Source organism: Alexandromys fortis, unplaced genomic scaffold (assembly GCF_014885135.2).
Source record: "Alexandromys fortis isolate MF-2015 unplaced genomic scaffold, M_Fortis_MF-2015_v1.1 scaffold_10, whole genome shotgun sequence".
NCBI lineage: Eukaryota > Metazoa > Chordata > Mammalia > Rodentia > Cricetidae > Alexandromys > Alexandromys fortis.
The window spans coordinates 5,962,595-5,978,557 of record NW_026067895.1 but is presented as its reverse complement, the minus strand read 5'-3'; the positions used below and the strand labels follow the sequence as shown (position 1 = coordinate 5,978,557).

The 15,963-nt window shown below is 39.5% G+C and overlaps 1 protein-coding gene across 1 annotated transcript in view; it reads left to right on the top strand.

Annotated features, from left to right (window-relative positions):
- Window positions 1-1,265: 1,265 nt before the first annotated feature.
- LOC126510753 (aldehyde dehydrogenase, cytosolic 1) overlaps window positions 1,266-15,963 on the top strand; it is a 34,189-nt gene continuing 19,491 nt past the window's right edge. The window contains exons 1-7 of the mRNA XM_050157463.1: window positions 1,266-1,416; window positions 4,570-4,674; window positions 7,909-8,049; window positions 8,591-8,720; window positions 10,575-10,636; window positions 12,247-12,375; window positions 13,557-13,670. Coding sequence (XP_050013420.1) covers window positions 1,351-1,416; window positions 4,570-4,674; window positions 7,909-8,049; window positions 8,591-8,720; window positions 10,575-10,636; window positions 12,247-12,375; window positions 13,557-13,670 — 747 coding nt within the window. The 5' untranslated portion in view covers window positions 1,266-1,350. The remainder of the gene's footprint in view (window positions 1,417-4,569; window positions 4,675-7,908; window positions 8,050-8,590; window positions 8,721-10,574; window positions 10,637-12,246; window positions 12,376-13,556; window positions 13,671-15,963) is intronic.

Genomic DNA, 15,963 nt, shown 5'->3' with positions numbered 1-15,963 from the left:
AAATGTGACACTTTGTCTTCTATTATTCATTCTTCAGGTGAGGAGCATCTAGGTTGTTTCCAGGTTCTATTTATTACAAATAATGCCACTATGAATATAGTTGAACACATGTCTTTGTAGTATGATTGAGCATCTTTTCGGTATATGCCCAGGAATGGTATTGTTGGATCCTGAGGTACATTGATTCCCAATTTTCTGAGAAAGCACTATAGTGATTTCCAAAGTGATGGTACAAGTTTGCATTTCCACCAGCAATGGATGAGTGTTTCCCTTACTCCCCATACTCTCCAGAATACGCTGATGATTAGCTTAAATATCACCATGGAACCTTCATCCAGCAACTGATGGAAACAGAGGCAGAGACTTGCTTCGGGAGCAATAGAGTGAACTCCAAATTCTAGCTGAAGGGTGGGAAGAAGGGGAACATGAACAAAGAAGTTAAGACCATGATGAGTACACTCACTGAAATAGTCTACCTGAGTTAATGTGAGCTTACCAACTCCAGCCAGATTGGGAAGGAACAAGCATAAGGCAAAACTAGGCCCTCTGAATGTGGTTGGCAGTTGTATGGCTGAGGCAGACTGAGGGGCCACTGGCAGCGGCACTAATAATTATCCCTACTGCGTGTACTGACTTTTTAGGGACCCTATTTTCTTTAGATAAATATCTTGCTCAGCCTAGATATAGAGGGAAGACCTTGGACCTTCCTCAAAGCAATGTGCTTTACCCTCTCTGAGGATTAAATGGGGGTGGGGTGAGAGGGTATGTGGAGGGAATGGAGGGAAGGGAGGGAGTGGGAACTTGGATTGGGAAATTTTAAAAAATACAACAAATTAAGAAAAAAAAATGTTCCACCACATAAACAAATGTAATACATCTTTAAATAATAATCTACAACTGTCCTCTCCCCCAGCTGCTATTGATAACAGAACCTTTTCTTCTTTACTTCACAGTCTATCCGAGAAGGGAACGTTACATGGTAACCTAAAAAGTCATGAAAAACTTAGAAAATGAAAACTGGCTTTGCGTGTCCAAGCTTCTGGTCAAGTATTCTCTTAGCACAGGTTTGGCCTGGTGAATTAATTCATCTGTCAACAGTGAGCAGTCTCCAGATGGAATTCAGGGCTGAGGTGAAGATTCCTTAGGAATTCACATTTAAAGGCAAAGGCTCCCTGCCAGCCTTAGACGTTACAAGAGACTGGAGTCCTTTCTGCCCTGCTCTGAGTCTGCCCATCCAATCATATCCTAATATGCAAATGAACCTTAGAGCATTTGGATAAAAAGGAGCAAGTGCCCTATCAGAACCAGACTGCTGAGCCTGTCACCAGTGTTCCAGGAACCAAACCAGCAATGTCTTCTCCTGCACAACCTGAAATCCCTGCCCCACTGAGCAACTTGAAGATTCAGTATACCAAGGTAAGAAAGAGTCTTGCAAGTGGGGCTTTCTCTGGGGTCCTGGTTAAAGCATGGTCGATTGGGACTTCTTTGCAGACAGCAAGACAAAAATCTTGCAAAGAGAGTGGCCTGATTCAATGGTGAATTCTAAGCCATATCAGGCATATTCTCATGTGACACACATCTAAGGTAAAAGAATTTCACTCTATGTGAATGGTTCTTGTGCCAGAGTGTAGTGAAGCAGAGTGAGCAGCTGGTCTATTAACCCTGTGCTGTGAGCACTTATGGTGAGACAAACAGAGGAATTTAATGGAAGGAGCCAGGCACATGGGGAGTTCTCTCTCTGGCTTTCTATCTCAAAATAGCACATTGGAACAGGGAAATATGACTTTATGTTTGTTGACAGTGTTAAGGTTGGAGGACTTAACCCTGGACGTTGAATGGAGACCTCTGCCAAAAGCCCCAAATGGACTTGTATTTTTTCTTATTATGAGATAGAAATAGTAGTAGTTTATTCCTCCAGGACTGATCACTATTTGCTGTTGTTAGAAAAAACATGCCATTGTTAACTGCTAAATATTTAGAGACACAAGAGCAGGAATCTGATCCAGGCTTGGAAATCTGCAGCCAGGGAGGGCAGGTGATTAGGCTGGGTTTGTCCTGAGGGACTCTCTCGTAATTTTACCTACTGAGCAGTTTCATGTGTAATTCTGTTACATATCTTAGGATTCAAAATTAAGAATAACCCCCCCCCCTCTCTCTCTCTCTCTCTCTCTCTCTCTCTCTCACACACACACACACACACACACACACACATCCAATCAAGTTATTAGAAAAGTCACTTAAAATTAGCCGTGTTATGACCTGATGCAGAAAACAAAGTGAGAGAAAAACTGTTCAACTCTGGGGAGAACCATGCTGGGTTCTGAACCAAACAAGGAAATCAGAGAGTGTCAAAGTTAGTGAGGAGACCGGATGTCTTCTCTCATCTATTTTGTTTTCCTTGTGAGCAAATGTAGTTGGTTTTGAATTCCTGAAGCCTTTGCATTTTTCTAAGCACCTGAAGTGAGGGAGCTGCCTGGTTTAAGGGCTCTTTGCTTAGGCTAAGTGTTGAAATAAGGGTGGCGGGGCTGCATCCCCAGCACCCCAGCCGCCTGCTAGCTTATGCCCGAAATAACAACACACAAACTGTATTCATTTAAAGACTGCTTGGCCCATTTCTATCTAGCCTCTTCTAGGCTAATTCTTGCACCTGGATTAGCCCATTTCTAATAATGTGTGTAAGCACCCCAAGGTGCGCTTAACTGGGAAGGTTCTAACCTATGTCCATCTTGGGTCAGAGCTTCATCGCGTGTGCCTCAGAGAGCAGAGCTATCGGGAAAGCAGAGCATGGCGTCTCTGCTCCAGAGAGCAGAGCTGTCTGGTCTGACCTCACTTCCTCTTCCTCCCAGCATTACATTCTGTTTACTCCTCCCATCTTCCTTCTGTTTACTCCTCCCACCTATGTTTTAACCTATCAGGGCAAGCAGTTTCTTTATTTAATTAACCAATGAAATCAACAGATTGATATATGACACTCCCACATCAGCTAAGGTCTATAGAGAGGAGTGGACCTTGGCTGTGATCCATCCATGAGCAGCTAGACATGTCTGGGGCATGATTTCACCAGGCTTTCTTTGACAGAAAATGCTTTCAATTTAGGTTTTGACAAAGGAGAATATAGGAACTAGGATGTGTGTACACTCTCCAACAGCTCACAGGTGTCAAAGTGTGTGCACTCCATAGACTCTGACCCTCTTCTCATTTGGAAGAAATACCTGTCACAATCTACAAATCAAGAATTCCAAGAAGATGGGAACTGTCCACACTGTTTATATAGTTACAGTTTAATCACTAAGAAAAGTTTTGTTTGCATGATTTCAAACGAAAAAGTATATTGATCATCAGAAAGCCTGTCTCCTTTTCCTTCCTTTGTCATTTATGAATTTTCTTAAGACTGTGTTTGTGTTTGTGTGTGTGTGTGTGTGTGTGTGTGTGTGTGTGCATCTCAAGGAGGTTTTAAAGTTAGCTGTCTTTTCTCTGGGTTGTTTCATTTAGCACTTACTAATTAAAGATGAGGTGAAAGTACTAGAAAAAAAAGTTATTCCTTAAAGTCCCATGTACAAATGTAGGTAGAACCAGTAATCCCTAAACATAGACAGACTTTTTAGACTGAAAACTAAAGCAAAGGAAACTTCTTTGCTGCAAACATTACATTATGACATCCTAGAGAGAATGGAGAGACTAAGTATTTAATAGCCAAGAAGAAATTTATTTGATGTTCAAATACTTCTCTCCTTACTAATAAACAACACCATCCAGTGAATTTTGATTTTCTATGCAAAGGCAGGAGGACAGAGAACCTTGGCTGCCTTGGAACTGGAAAGTGGTTAAGGTGTGTGAAACGAGAAAGGAGAAATAAGACCTCAAATTCCAGGAAACAGAATCCTTCACCCTGAGATCCTTGGAGAACCCTCAGAACTTCTCTCTGATGAAGTCTTTATCAGACAGGACAGACTGTGCAAGACAGACTGACAGAAAATTAGGAGAAAATGAGAGGAGAATGATATGGTGTGAAACAGTTCTTGAAAAATTCAGATAAAACTATTCAGAAAAAAATACACCAGGGCCATGATTGCTAGTGTAGACCATTCCCCATGAGCCAGCCCTGGCCTCAAGTGCTTCTTATGAATTAAATGCTCTGACTGTTACACTCCCTCAGGGAAAGGAGCTCCTCATCATCCATATCAATGGTAAAAAGGCAGAGGCAGGTGAGCTGTGGAGTTTGACCAGTGGCCCTGTAACTTTTAGATGAGCTCTTTATGCGAAAGCTCTGTAGCAGGAATGGAGGGCGCATGGAGCATTTCCTCACTGCTCCTGAGAAGTTATGGACAGAAAGCTGATGGGTGCGCTTAGATTTAGAGAGTTATAAAGGCTTCTGTTAGCTTTCCTAACAATCTTTCCAGCCCCATCTATGTTTTTTTAGGTGTTAAATGACACACATGTGAGCATTTTTAAGACAGGGAAAGCCCCATAATATCGGGGTAGCACTTAATACCACAGCGCTAGTTTATCAAACCCTTCACCATAGTGCGTATTTAAATGCTTTTTGTCTGCATTGCTGCATCCCCACAGATCTTCATCAACAATGAATGGCATGACTCTGTGAGTGGCAAGAAATTTCCTGTTATTAACCCAGCAACTGAGGAGATCATCTGCCATGTGGAAGAAGGGGACAAGGTGAGTTTTCCAACACCTGCAGGTCTAGTTCACACCAGAAGTCGTTTTATCTCATTATTCTGAGCTCAAAGTCCACTGCAAGTTCAGTGAAAGGCATGAAAATGTGGCTGCTCAGGCAGTTGGGTAAATGTTCTATTGTCCTTGACATAAGAAATTGTCTCATATACATCTGGTAGAGAATAATTATACACAATACATAATAACTTAAAAATTTAAACATCAAAAGACCAAGAAATGATAAAAAAAAAAAAACCAACAGACTGTAGATCTAATGTTAGCATTTCTAATGCTACCCAGGAATCTAGAATAGAGAGGTGGGGTTCAAAATGTTGATGTTCTGAGGCTACTGTAGCATAATGAAGTATTAATTTTTAAATAATGTGTCTCTTTTCTTAAGGGTTAGCATTAGCATTTAGTATGGGACATGCAGTTTTAATATAATAACATTTAAGGTTATATAGTTTTTAAAATCATTTTTTGATATCTCTTTGGCTCTTGGTTCTTAAGTTCTTTGATGGGCCCACTACCCAGTTCCCAAATAAATATACAGAGACTTATTCTTTCTGATCTTAACTTGGCTTGTTTCTAGCCAGCTTTCCTTAACTTAAATTATCCCAGCTCTGTTTTGCCTCTGAGCTTTTATCTTTGTCCTATAGGCCTATCTTAACTTCTTACTCCTTGGATTGCTGTGTACCTGGGTCCTGGCCCCTTGCATCCTCCTCTCTTTCTTTTCTCATTCCTTGATCTTTCCCCTGAGATTTCTCCTCCTATTTATTGTCTCTGTCTGCAAGTCCTACCTATCCTTTCTCATTCCCTGCTATGGACCATTCAGCTCTTTATTAGATCAATCAGATGTTTTAGACAGGCAAAGTAACAGCTTCACAGAGTTAAACAAATGCAATGTAGATGAATGTAACACATCTTTGTATCATTAAACAAATGTTCTACAGGATAAACCATTGTAACACATCTTTAACTAATATTTTTACAACATCAGTCAGCTAATTATGCCTTCTCCTTGACAATTAAATGACACGAAAAAAGAAGACTATGAGTCTGTACATATAAGTTAGTAAAAAGTCATATTATCAATGCTTTAACATTGAGGCCTTGAACATTTAGCTTCTATGGGACATTTTGCTCTGATGCTGGGGTTAGTTCCATCAGGAAAACAACTCTCTACCTGGGTTCAGTAGAAACTTTTTCAATCAGGCTGAAGAGTTTTCTAGGGGAGTCAGTGAGGTTTACCTTCTTCTGAAGGCACAGATGGGAAAACTGGTGACCATCCCAGCAGCCTTGCCAGTGAGCACTGATCTGTTCTGTGCTTAGTGACAACTTCCTGTCTCATAGAAAGAGCAAGGAGACTAATTCATTCCCAGACAAACTTGCAGGCCAAATTACTGTGCCAATCTGGTTGGCTAGTGAATCCTCTAAGACGGGGATTCTCAAGCTGTGTATTCTCAAGCTGTGTTGGGGGGTGGAGTCGAACAACCCTGTCATAGAGGTCATGTAAGACTATCGGAAAACACAAATATTATATTACAATTCATAACAACAGTAAAGTGACAGTGTTGAAGTAGCAACAAAAATACATTTATGGTGGGAGTCACCACAAAAGGGGAACTGTATTACAAGGTCACAGCACTGGGAAGGTCGAGAACCACTGCTATAAGAAAATTGTTAGTGATGAGAAAGAGCTGTCTTCACAGCCACCTTCCTATATCTCTATCCTGTTTTGGAATCGTTCATCAAATTGTCCTTTTAGAATTATTGATGTTCAAACAATTTGTGAGAGCTCTAATGAAGAGTGACTAGCATTGCTTGGAGGACGGTTCTAACCTGGTAAATTTCACAGTCAAGTCTGATATGCTAGGCTTACTCATTAGGTCACAGGCTAAAGGTTCTGGAGATTCTATCCACAAGTGCAATGGGGCTGCCAACAGGCCAAATGAAGCCTCTCATGGTATCATAAGGGTGGGGCAGGGGCCAGAGCAAATATATATTTTTTTCCTCTTTAGTGGCTCTGACTTCAAACTGTAGTATTTTATTTTTCTAGGTCACATGATTTGATGATAGTAAATCAGAGTTTACCTGATCACTGTTTTCTGTTTAATTCAAAAGTATCTTGGAAATGCCAGACCCTGAATAAAAATCTACAATACAGGAAGCTTGAAGTTAAAAAAAAATACTACAAAAATTCTATCAAAAACATTTATGAGACTTATAATTTTGGCTAATGCAAAATGATTGTTACATGACTGAAAATAATTATTTACAGCATGATTTGTTGTAAAAATATCAACAATAATAAGCCATATGAAGCTTATATGTCATATCCAAGCACAGATGAATATGTTTATGTCTTTCAATAATGTAACTGTATTGAATAGCAATAAATTCACAAGATTTAACCATTCAAATGTGAACAATTTAATTCAAAAGTCAACTAGCTTAGTAGTCTTCTTGAGGAGAATATGAATTATTTCTTCCAGGATTAATTACTAACATTAATTCTCATATCACACATCACATAGTAACTGTATTTGGACCACTGTATATGCATTTATGGATAACTAAATGAATACAAGTTAAAGAGTCTGTAGCAGAATTCATGGGCTTCAAAGATGTTTTAGAAAGAACCTGTATGATAAGAAATCTGTGCCTGGGCAGAACTGCAGGCATTAGCTGGACTCAGGGGGAATGTAGAAGCTACAGAGCTCAACGGCAAGATCCAAGGTCAAGCTGGGTCTGGAATAGAAAATAGCAGTACAGACAGGTGATCAAGTATAGGGGTCGGCTGTCCAGCAGGCTGCTTCAATAGCGGGGTCCCAGCAGAGCCAAGGAGTCCATGGTACCAGACACACACACTGGGTATCAAACAACAGTTTGTTTGGAGTCTATGCACTGCAGTCTTAGTCGTCTGTCAATTTTTATGATCCAGGCAAGGGAGTTGAACCCTTTTCTGGGTGACTGCTAAGTTCTTTCTGAGATTTCCTTGATTTCATTTTAATATGCCTACTTGGCTACACACGTTCAATTCTCCCTAGAATATGTGCAAGATGGCTTGCTTTCTCTCCCCAAGGGTATGATACTCATCAGACTGTGCTAGGCAGGTAGTATATGGTGGGGTTCCTTGGTCCACCTGAGGACTGTGCTCTATTTATTAATTTGTGATGTTTAGCTTGCCAGTGTAGAGTTTTGAACATCCTGAAATGAATGTTCTGTGACTTCCAGGCAGATGTGGACAAAGCTGTGAAGGCTGCACGACAGGCTTTTCAGATTGGCTCTCCATGGCGCACCATGGATGCTTCAGAGAGGGGGAGGCTGTTGAACAAGCTGGCTGACTTATTGGAAAGAGACCGTCTACTGCTGACTGTGAGTATGAACCTATACCAAAGAGAGACAGTGGGGAAGCTTCTGGGTGCATTCACCATTCCAACTGGCTGGTCAGTTTGGTTTACAATTGTACGAGCAGACCGTTTACACATGAGAGGAATAGGATGGCAATGGTGACATTGTGTTCAGACCCTGAATTGTTGCTACAGTCAGATGACAAGTGAAAGCTTGTTGGAACTCTGGTAGGATGTGGAGACTAAGAATCATTTTTACAGCTATGTACTTATGTAACCAGCTCTTAGACACGCTTAGCCAGAGGTACTTAGAATCTACCAGGAATATTAGTAGGATCAGGCAATCAGAATGTCGCTACCTCTTTCATCAGGATCCTGTTATGTGACCACAAACAAGTCATACAATTCTTTTTAAGTTGCTTTCAAAGGAACATAAGATTTAAGAATCCTTATATTTCTAAAACTCTAGTACATAATTATGAAAATCTAAAATGGTTGACTGTATATTCTTGATGCAATTTTTATTGTTGAATGTTTAGACTATGATATTACTACCTATTTTTCAGACAATGGAATCAATGAATGCTGGGAAAGTATTTCCCAATGCATACACGATGGATTTAGAAGTCAGCATAAAAACATTAAAGTACTGTGCAGGCTGGGCTGACAAGATCCATGGCCAAACAATACCAAGTGGTAAGTACATTTGGGAACTACCTGCATGATGACAGAAATGGGGACAGTTCCTGCAGAAGTGAATACCTTTCGATTCTCCCTGACAACTGTGTCCATCAACTAGGTAAAAAATTACTTTACTTTTCACGTTGACCCAACAGAGTTCTGTTGCTGGAAGTTCTGTTAAGATTAAACATTGTGGATAGTATACACAGAATTCAAGTAAGAACACTCTCATAGACTTACCTACTAATGTGAGTGAGATGTCTTAGGATCACAATTTTTCAAAACTGGCCACAAAAATCATTTATTGAGTACCATTCCCATAATGACATTTGTACTTATTCTGTAACATTATTACCTAAGACTTTGCATGTCCAGAATGAGTAAGCTGTGCTGTTCTGTGCCCAGTATACTTAGTCCAACATACTTCAGCAACTTAATTTATACTAATGTATTTCAAAAGCATCGAATCAAGATTAGACTCTGATTACCAGCAGGATTAAGAATCTTTGCATGGAAATGTGATGTATTGCTTAGTGGGGCATGCAAGCAGCAGAACAGACACACAGCAAATATTTCATGTTAGAAAAGAATCGGTTTGGGAAGGGTTGGAGGCAGTTTCACATCTCTATCTACAATGACTTCAGGAACCCAAATAATCCACTTCATGTTCTGGTGTGTACTTCCTCTCAACCTGGAAGATACAGTATAAGATATACAAGCTTCTTATACCTCTCATAAACTATAAGAAGAGAACAACACAACAGTGGTACTATGAACCAGGCTATTTTGTATCTCTTACTCTTCTGTTGGGAAACATAGAGGAAGCTGTTTAAAGTACCTGTAGATCTGGACAGGGAAAGTGGTTGTGTGCTAGCATTAGGTTCCTGTGGAAGCTAGAACACAACATACCAACAGTAAAACTTCGAATAAGAGCATATCAAAGTGAGTATTTGCTGTTAAAACACTATGAACAAAAGCAACTTGTGAACAAATCGTCTCTTTCACTTTTATTTCCACACTAGATTCCTTCTCTGAGGGAGATAAGGACAAAAACTCAGGGCAGAAACCTGGAGGCAGTAACTGAAGCAGAGGCCATGGGCAAATACAATGTACTGTAGGGTTACTTGTTATGGCTTTCTCAGCCTGATTTCTTATGCAATCCTGGAACATGTGCCAAGGTTTGGCACTTCTCACAGTGTGCTGGGCCATCACCCGTCCAACAATAATTGAGAAAATGTTGCATTGACTTGTCTATAGAGCAATCTCACAGGAGCATTTTCTCAATTAAGGTTTCCTCTTCCAAGATATATTTAGGTTTCTGTTGATATTGAGGCATAAGAGTCATTTAAATCAAGAAAGAAAAGAATCACATTTCATTTCAAATATTTTATTCATATAATAAGAGATTGCATTTATGTTTGGTAGGAAAAAGAAAACACCAAAACTATAACAATTCTAAGAGAAAGACTTCTTATTCCTTGGAGAAGTTTTCATTATTTTAAATCATGTACCTGTTTAAAAGTTGGAGCTCCTGGGACGTTTGAGAGGGAACCTAATCTCCCAGTTCTGTTCTGAAACACACTATGTATGAGACTGACGGAAAGCAGCCATCTTGGAATACAGGGAATGGAGTTTATAGCCTATGAGATCTTCCCTGATGCTGTCACTTATTTTGCTGTAACTCAGTCTTTCGACTGAAATTGCTATTTGATAGCTTCATTGCTCATATTATTAACCTTGTAAATAGGAAGTTTTGTTTCCTTTTCGCTACTCACTGTGAACCTCCTCTCCCACCAACCGCACATCACCCTGCCCCGAGTGGATCCCGCATTTGCCTTTATTGGATGGTGTGTTTGCTCTGTTTTTCAGATGGAGATATTTTCACTTATACAAGACGTGAGCCTATTGGGGTGTGTGGCCAAATCATCCCTGTAAGTTTTACTTCATGACTTCAATGGGGACAAGAAAGCTGTGATTCCATTTGATCTGAAGCCCATTCCCTCACAAGTGAAGCTTATGTGATGGTTATGTGTGAAGTAAATTCAATAATCGTGACTGGCTGAAGCACTCTTTCCTATAACTTTGCTTTTCGGATATGAGCTATCTTGTCCAGAATAAAATGCTTTACCCTTTGAGGATGTTTCAAATTTACAAATAAGCCCTAAGAATTTATTGCACTTTTTTTTTCTGGAAATTTTGCTTTGTTCTGGTTTCATGAGCTGTGCTTTGTAACTATATGACAAAGCTTTATCGCAGCTCATCTGTGTTTGAACATTCTTACGGCACACAGCAGTGCCCACTGCTCCCAGCACTGCTTTCCCCTCCTTGAGACTTCCCACTGTGGAAAGTAACTGAAACATGATTGTTCAAATCCCAGAAAATGTTTTTTTTTTTTTTTTAATTTCAGTGGAAGGAATAATCCTCATAACAATTGAGAAAGTATGTGCCCTCTATTCAACTTTAGGTAGCAGGTTTGGGAAGTCAACATTCTTCTTTCACAAAATCATATTCTGGATGTAACCAGATTTCCACGAAGCTTAACACAGGACACTAGACACATACAGCTGACATAGTTTAAAAGGCTAAGTTAAAAAACAATGAAGTATCCCAAAGGTTTTTGAATGGCAGTCATTCTCTTCTAGAAAGACTGAACATACCAAAATATTTGTGGAACTGTTCAGTAATTCAAAGACTTAAAAAACACTCAAACATGTCTATATTACTGTACCAGCTAGTACTATTGGAAAAGTGTAAATTTTAACTGCCCCCTTTTGTCCGGTTTTCTTTCCTGGGGATTGAACACTGAAGTTCATACACGATACACAGATATATGCTATGCCATAACCCTGAATTTCTTAATTAATCCTTAGAACATCACACTAAAGTAGAGTGGACTGTTTTCAGGTCTCCCGGGTGGCAAATGCCTTAAATAGAAGAAGCAGTCACATATCTGATTTCTTACTGCTGTCCAGTTGGTTTGTTGGAATGATCTGAACTCAAACACTCACCCTATGGATTGGGATTTGACACCTCTTTGGCTTTAACAGTTTTGTCCTGGACTGAGCCTAGCTCACTGGTATGGAGAACACAGTCAATATGTTACATCCTTGGGGTCACTCCCTAGCACACCTACACACAAAATCTCCTGGATGTGGATTTTTCTGAATCATTATTTTGGATAAAATACCATAAGTGCCTTCCAGGAAGAAAGAGGAAGAGAACTTCACACTTTTAAAACACGAGTAAATTACAACATGCTTAAAATATATGAATCCATAAAGTAGCATTTTTTTCTGTAAATGAAGAGTTCAGAATGACAAGAGTTGATTACAATTTCCTGTTCCCTTCTCCTACATAGTTTGTTTTGAGCTTTTTTGTTTTTTATCATTTCGTAGTTTCTTTTGTAAACATAGGTAAAATAAACTAGATAGTTATACACAACTTCTAAAATATTAGTCAACTTTTATCAGGGTGGCAAGTATCAATAACAAATCTAGTTTGGAGCTATACAATAAGTCCATTGTTCAATTTTGCTTTCTAGTGGAATGGTCCGTTGGTCATGTTCACTTGGAAGATAGGCCCTGCCCTTGCCTGTGGGAACACAGTGATTGTCAAACCAGCAGAGCAAACCCCTCTCACTGCACTTCATATGGCATCTTTAGTAAAAGAGGTAAGTCTCCAGAGTCTGAATGTGCAGGCGAATTCAGGGTTCCTCATTCACCTTACAGCCTCAGTCTCATCACTATGAGCTTCCCTGATCACACGCTGATCCTATCCAGTTGCACAGATGAAAGCAGCAGAACCTCAGGCTGCAGCATTTGTCAGTCAGCAAAAATGTGTGTCTATCTAAATAATGACAGAGGCTCATAGCCAGTCACCTTGTAACTGGCCACTTACATTGTTCAAATCTCATGAATGTAAGTTAATTAGGAAATGTAGCATTTTTTTTTCAAATGGTGAAATACTAAGCTTTATCTTCATTATCTAGCTTATAACTTGCCTGTTTGCTTCTGTAAACTTCTTTGAAGTTATTTTAGTTTTAATATCTTTAAATGTTGGAGGCTTCTCTGCCAATATGCCTGCTATTTTGTTTCTAGTTTTGATGGTGGTGACTATAAAATCTGCCTTTCTGTATAGGTAATATAACATATACTCCGATATCTCATCAATTTGAGTTCCTTTTATAAATCTGACACAGTTAATCATTGGAGTGATCACTTGTCACAATTTTATTGTCAACTTGACAAACCTAGGAAGCAGGTACCTCATCTGAGAAACTGTCTTCCTCAGATTAGACTGTGGGGTTTTTCCTTGATGGATGATTGATGTGGTAAGGCCCAGCCCACTGTGGACAGAGGTATCCCTAGGCAGGTTGCCCTAACTGCATAAGAGAGGTCGCTGAGCCAGCCAGAAAATAATGTAGTACATATCATTTCTCCTTGGTCTGTGCTTTAGTTCCTGGCTCCAGGTTCCTACCTTGCCTTCCCTCAACAATGGACATAATCTGTAAACCAGATAAACTTTTTCCTTCCCAAAATTGTTTTGGTCAATGTTTTATCATAGCAAATGAGAAACAACTAATACATCAATGGAGACAGATTTGTCCATAGAACATAGGGTCCTAAGGGATTACCACCTTTAGAAATAATTTCATATAGATAAGAAATTAAAGACAGTAACAAAAAAAAGAAATAAAAAAGACAGTAACTAGTAAAGGACAGATACACTTTAGTGCATTTTCTTGAGAGAAGAAACCCCAAGGTGAGAATAGAGAAATAGCCCCAGTTTCCCACTCAGGTCTTTTATGAATTAAGTTCTGGATCTATTAACTGCTTGCTTCTTATCTTGCAGGCAGGATTTCCTCCTGGTGTGGTGAATGTTGTTCCTGGTTATGGACCAACTGCAGGGGCAGCCATCTCCTCACACATGGACATCGACAAAGTGGCCTTCACGGGATCAACAGAGGTAGAGCCATTTTCAGAATATCTCCTCTTTAATAAGCAGAAACACGCTCTCAGTAGCTGTCTTGCAGCCAACACTTTTTTTTTAGAAAAGTTTTGTGGTGACTTGCTTTTTATTCTAGACCCCAGATATGTTTATCAAGCACAAATGGATGAATTTTGAATAGTAAAAAATACTGTTAAGAATCTGAAAGATTACAGTAAATGACTTGTAGTTTAATCACTACTATCTCTTTGGAGAAATATAGCCTTTGAGGCAGTCAGATGATTAGTTAAGTGTATGCTAGGAAATACAAATTAGGCCACAATGATTTATTTGCATGAGTCACTTTAATTACTGCCTGTAGATTAAGAAAGTAAATGGTAGATTTTCACCTCTAGCTCCTGTGTGGAACTCTGTCTACCAAGCACACCCTGAGAGGGTGATGCATTCCAATTTCTTCCATGTTCCTGCCTCGAGAGCCTTGGCTTTCTGTGTGCCTTGTTATGCCCTGAGTAGATAAAAGTTGAAGAGTGGGAACCAGCCACAACCATATCAAGATTCAGTAAGGGGAGAGGGGGCACTGGAGGAAGAGTGGTAAAGGAGAATTTTGAGGGTCAAGTGAGTTTCTATTACAAACAAAAGAAGAAACAGATGTTAAGCTGTTTCCAGCAAAGTTATGCTGGAGTCACCCTGCCAGGTTAGAATGTTATTAACTATTGGCAGAAAAGATACTGCATGACTCATTTGCATGGGTGGAAAAGGTGAGCTTGAATAGACTCGCCAGGTCCTCAACCTTGAGTTCAGGTCCTGAGGCAGGGGAGGGGTGTCGGTGCAAAGAAAACTTCAGACCACCAAGTAGATTGCACTCAAGTGGCCCCAAATAGCTCAAGCCATCTTTATTTATACTTAAACAGAGTTTTTCTTAACAGGATTACATGAACATCTTTATTATCAGGTTCTATTTTTGACTTTAAGAAATACATCACAATTTAAGAAATACATTGTGATCGTTATGGAAGTCCCCAATGTTCCCCTTTAGGCTTCCTCAAAAAAACCTTCCTACTACCTACATAACTTCTTCTACACATAGAACTCAGCATTTTTGTAGGCTTTCCTAAGTATCGAGTCAGACACATCCTACTCTAGCAGCACTTATGCCTCCTGGCAGCTAACTGTGGTTACAAAGTTCAAAAGTATAGATGTGGGTACAATGCTTTAAGGACAACAATTTTCAAACCCAGACAATTCTTTCATGCCTGCAAGATATGTTTTAATATAGTTCCGTTTTCTACAAGTGGGTTTCCTGTTTCAATCTCTGTGTAAAAGGCAAACTTTGATTAAGCACTCTTTTCCCATCTCATTATACCATGCTTTTTCCACCAATATAAACTCTGATATATGGTAAAGATGGAATTACTCATCACACAGTTTGCATTGTAGTTTTTCTTGTTCGAGCATACCAGATCCTACCAATGATTCTATGCTTGGTGTCCAGGGAACTTACTCTCAACCATAGCACTATGTGTATTCCTGAGGCTTTTTTCCCTATTCTGTGCACCATGTGTGCCCTACTCTCCTCTCCAGAACTTTGAGCCATTGCTAATGTTCCAAGTGTTGTTTTCTCATATGTATCTGTCTCTGTTGAGTCAGGAAAGTTCTCAGGATCAGGACTTGTAGTTAGTAATCAAAAAAGCTTTGAGAACCATCTCCTCCTTAGGGAGGTCTTAGGGAAAATATTCTAGAAAGAATAGAATTTTCAGGGGAAATTACAGATATTGCATGTCTGACTGGAAAAGTAATACTAAAAACCATCTAGAGAACTCTCTTTCGCTAGAGAGAAAAGAAAGTGCAAGCCACAAGAATTTTAAAAATTCATATGCTGTCCCATGGAATACTGGTTCTTTCCACGTGAGAGTCCATTTTCACAGGTGCTTTGCCCTGAGGCAACCTGTTGGACAGATAGCCATATGCTGATCTCAGACTATGCTACACAGCTGCCAACAAGACCTTACTGCCAACACAAGAAACAGGTAGAATGGAGAAGGTGATTGGATACTTTTCAAGGGATCAAGAGAAGGAAACTATGTGAATATAGAATTTGTTCCAGGTTTAAAGAAAGCTCATTCTATGTAGTAATTGAGAATATGTCAATTTCCTTATACTTGCAGTTAGTTACATAGCTCTACTGCACAGGGAACTGAAATTAGGCTTTGGATTTTGATTTTCTTTATCTTTCAAATGTGTGTATATACATTATACAAAATGCATATTGGAAAATTGTGTATCATGTAAATCTCTGATTGAGATAGGCTAA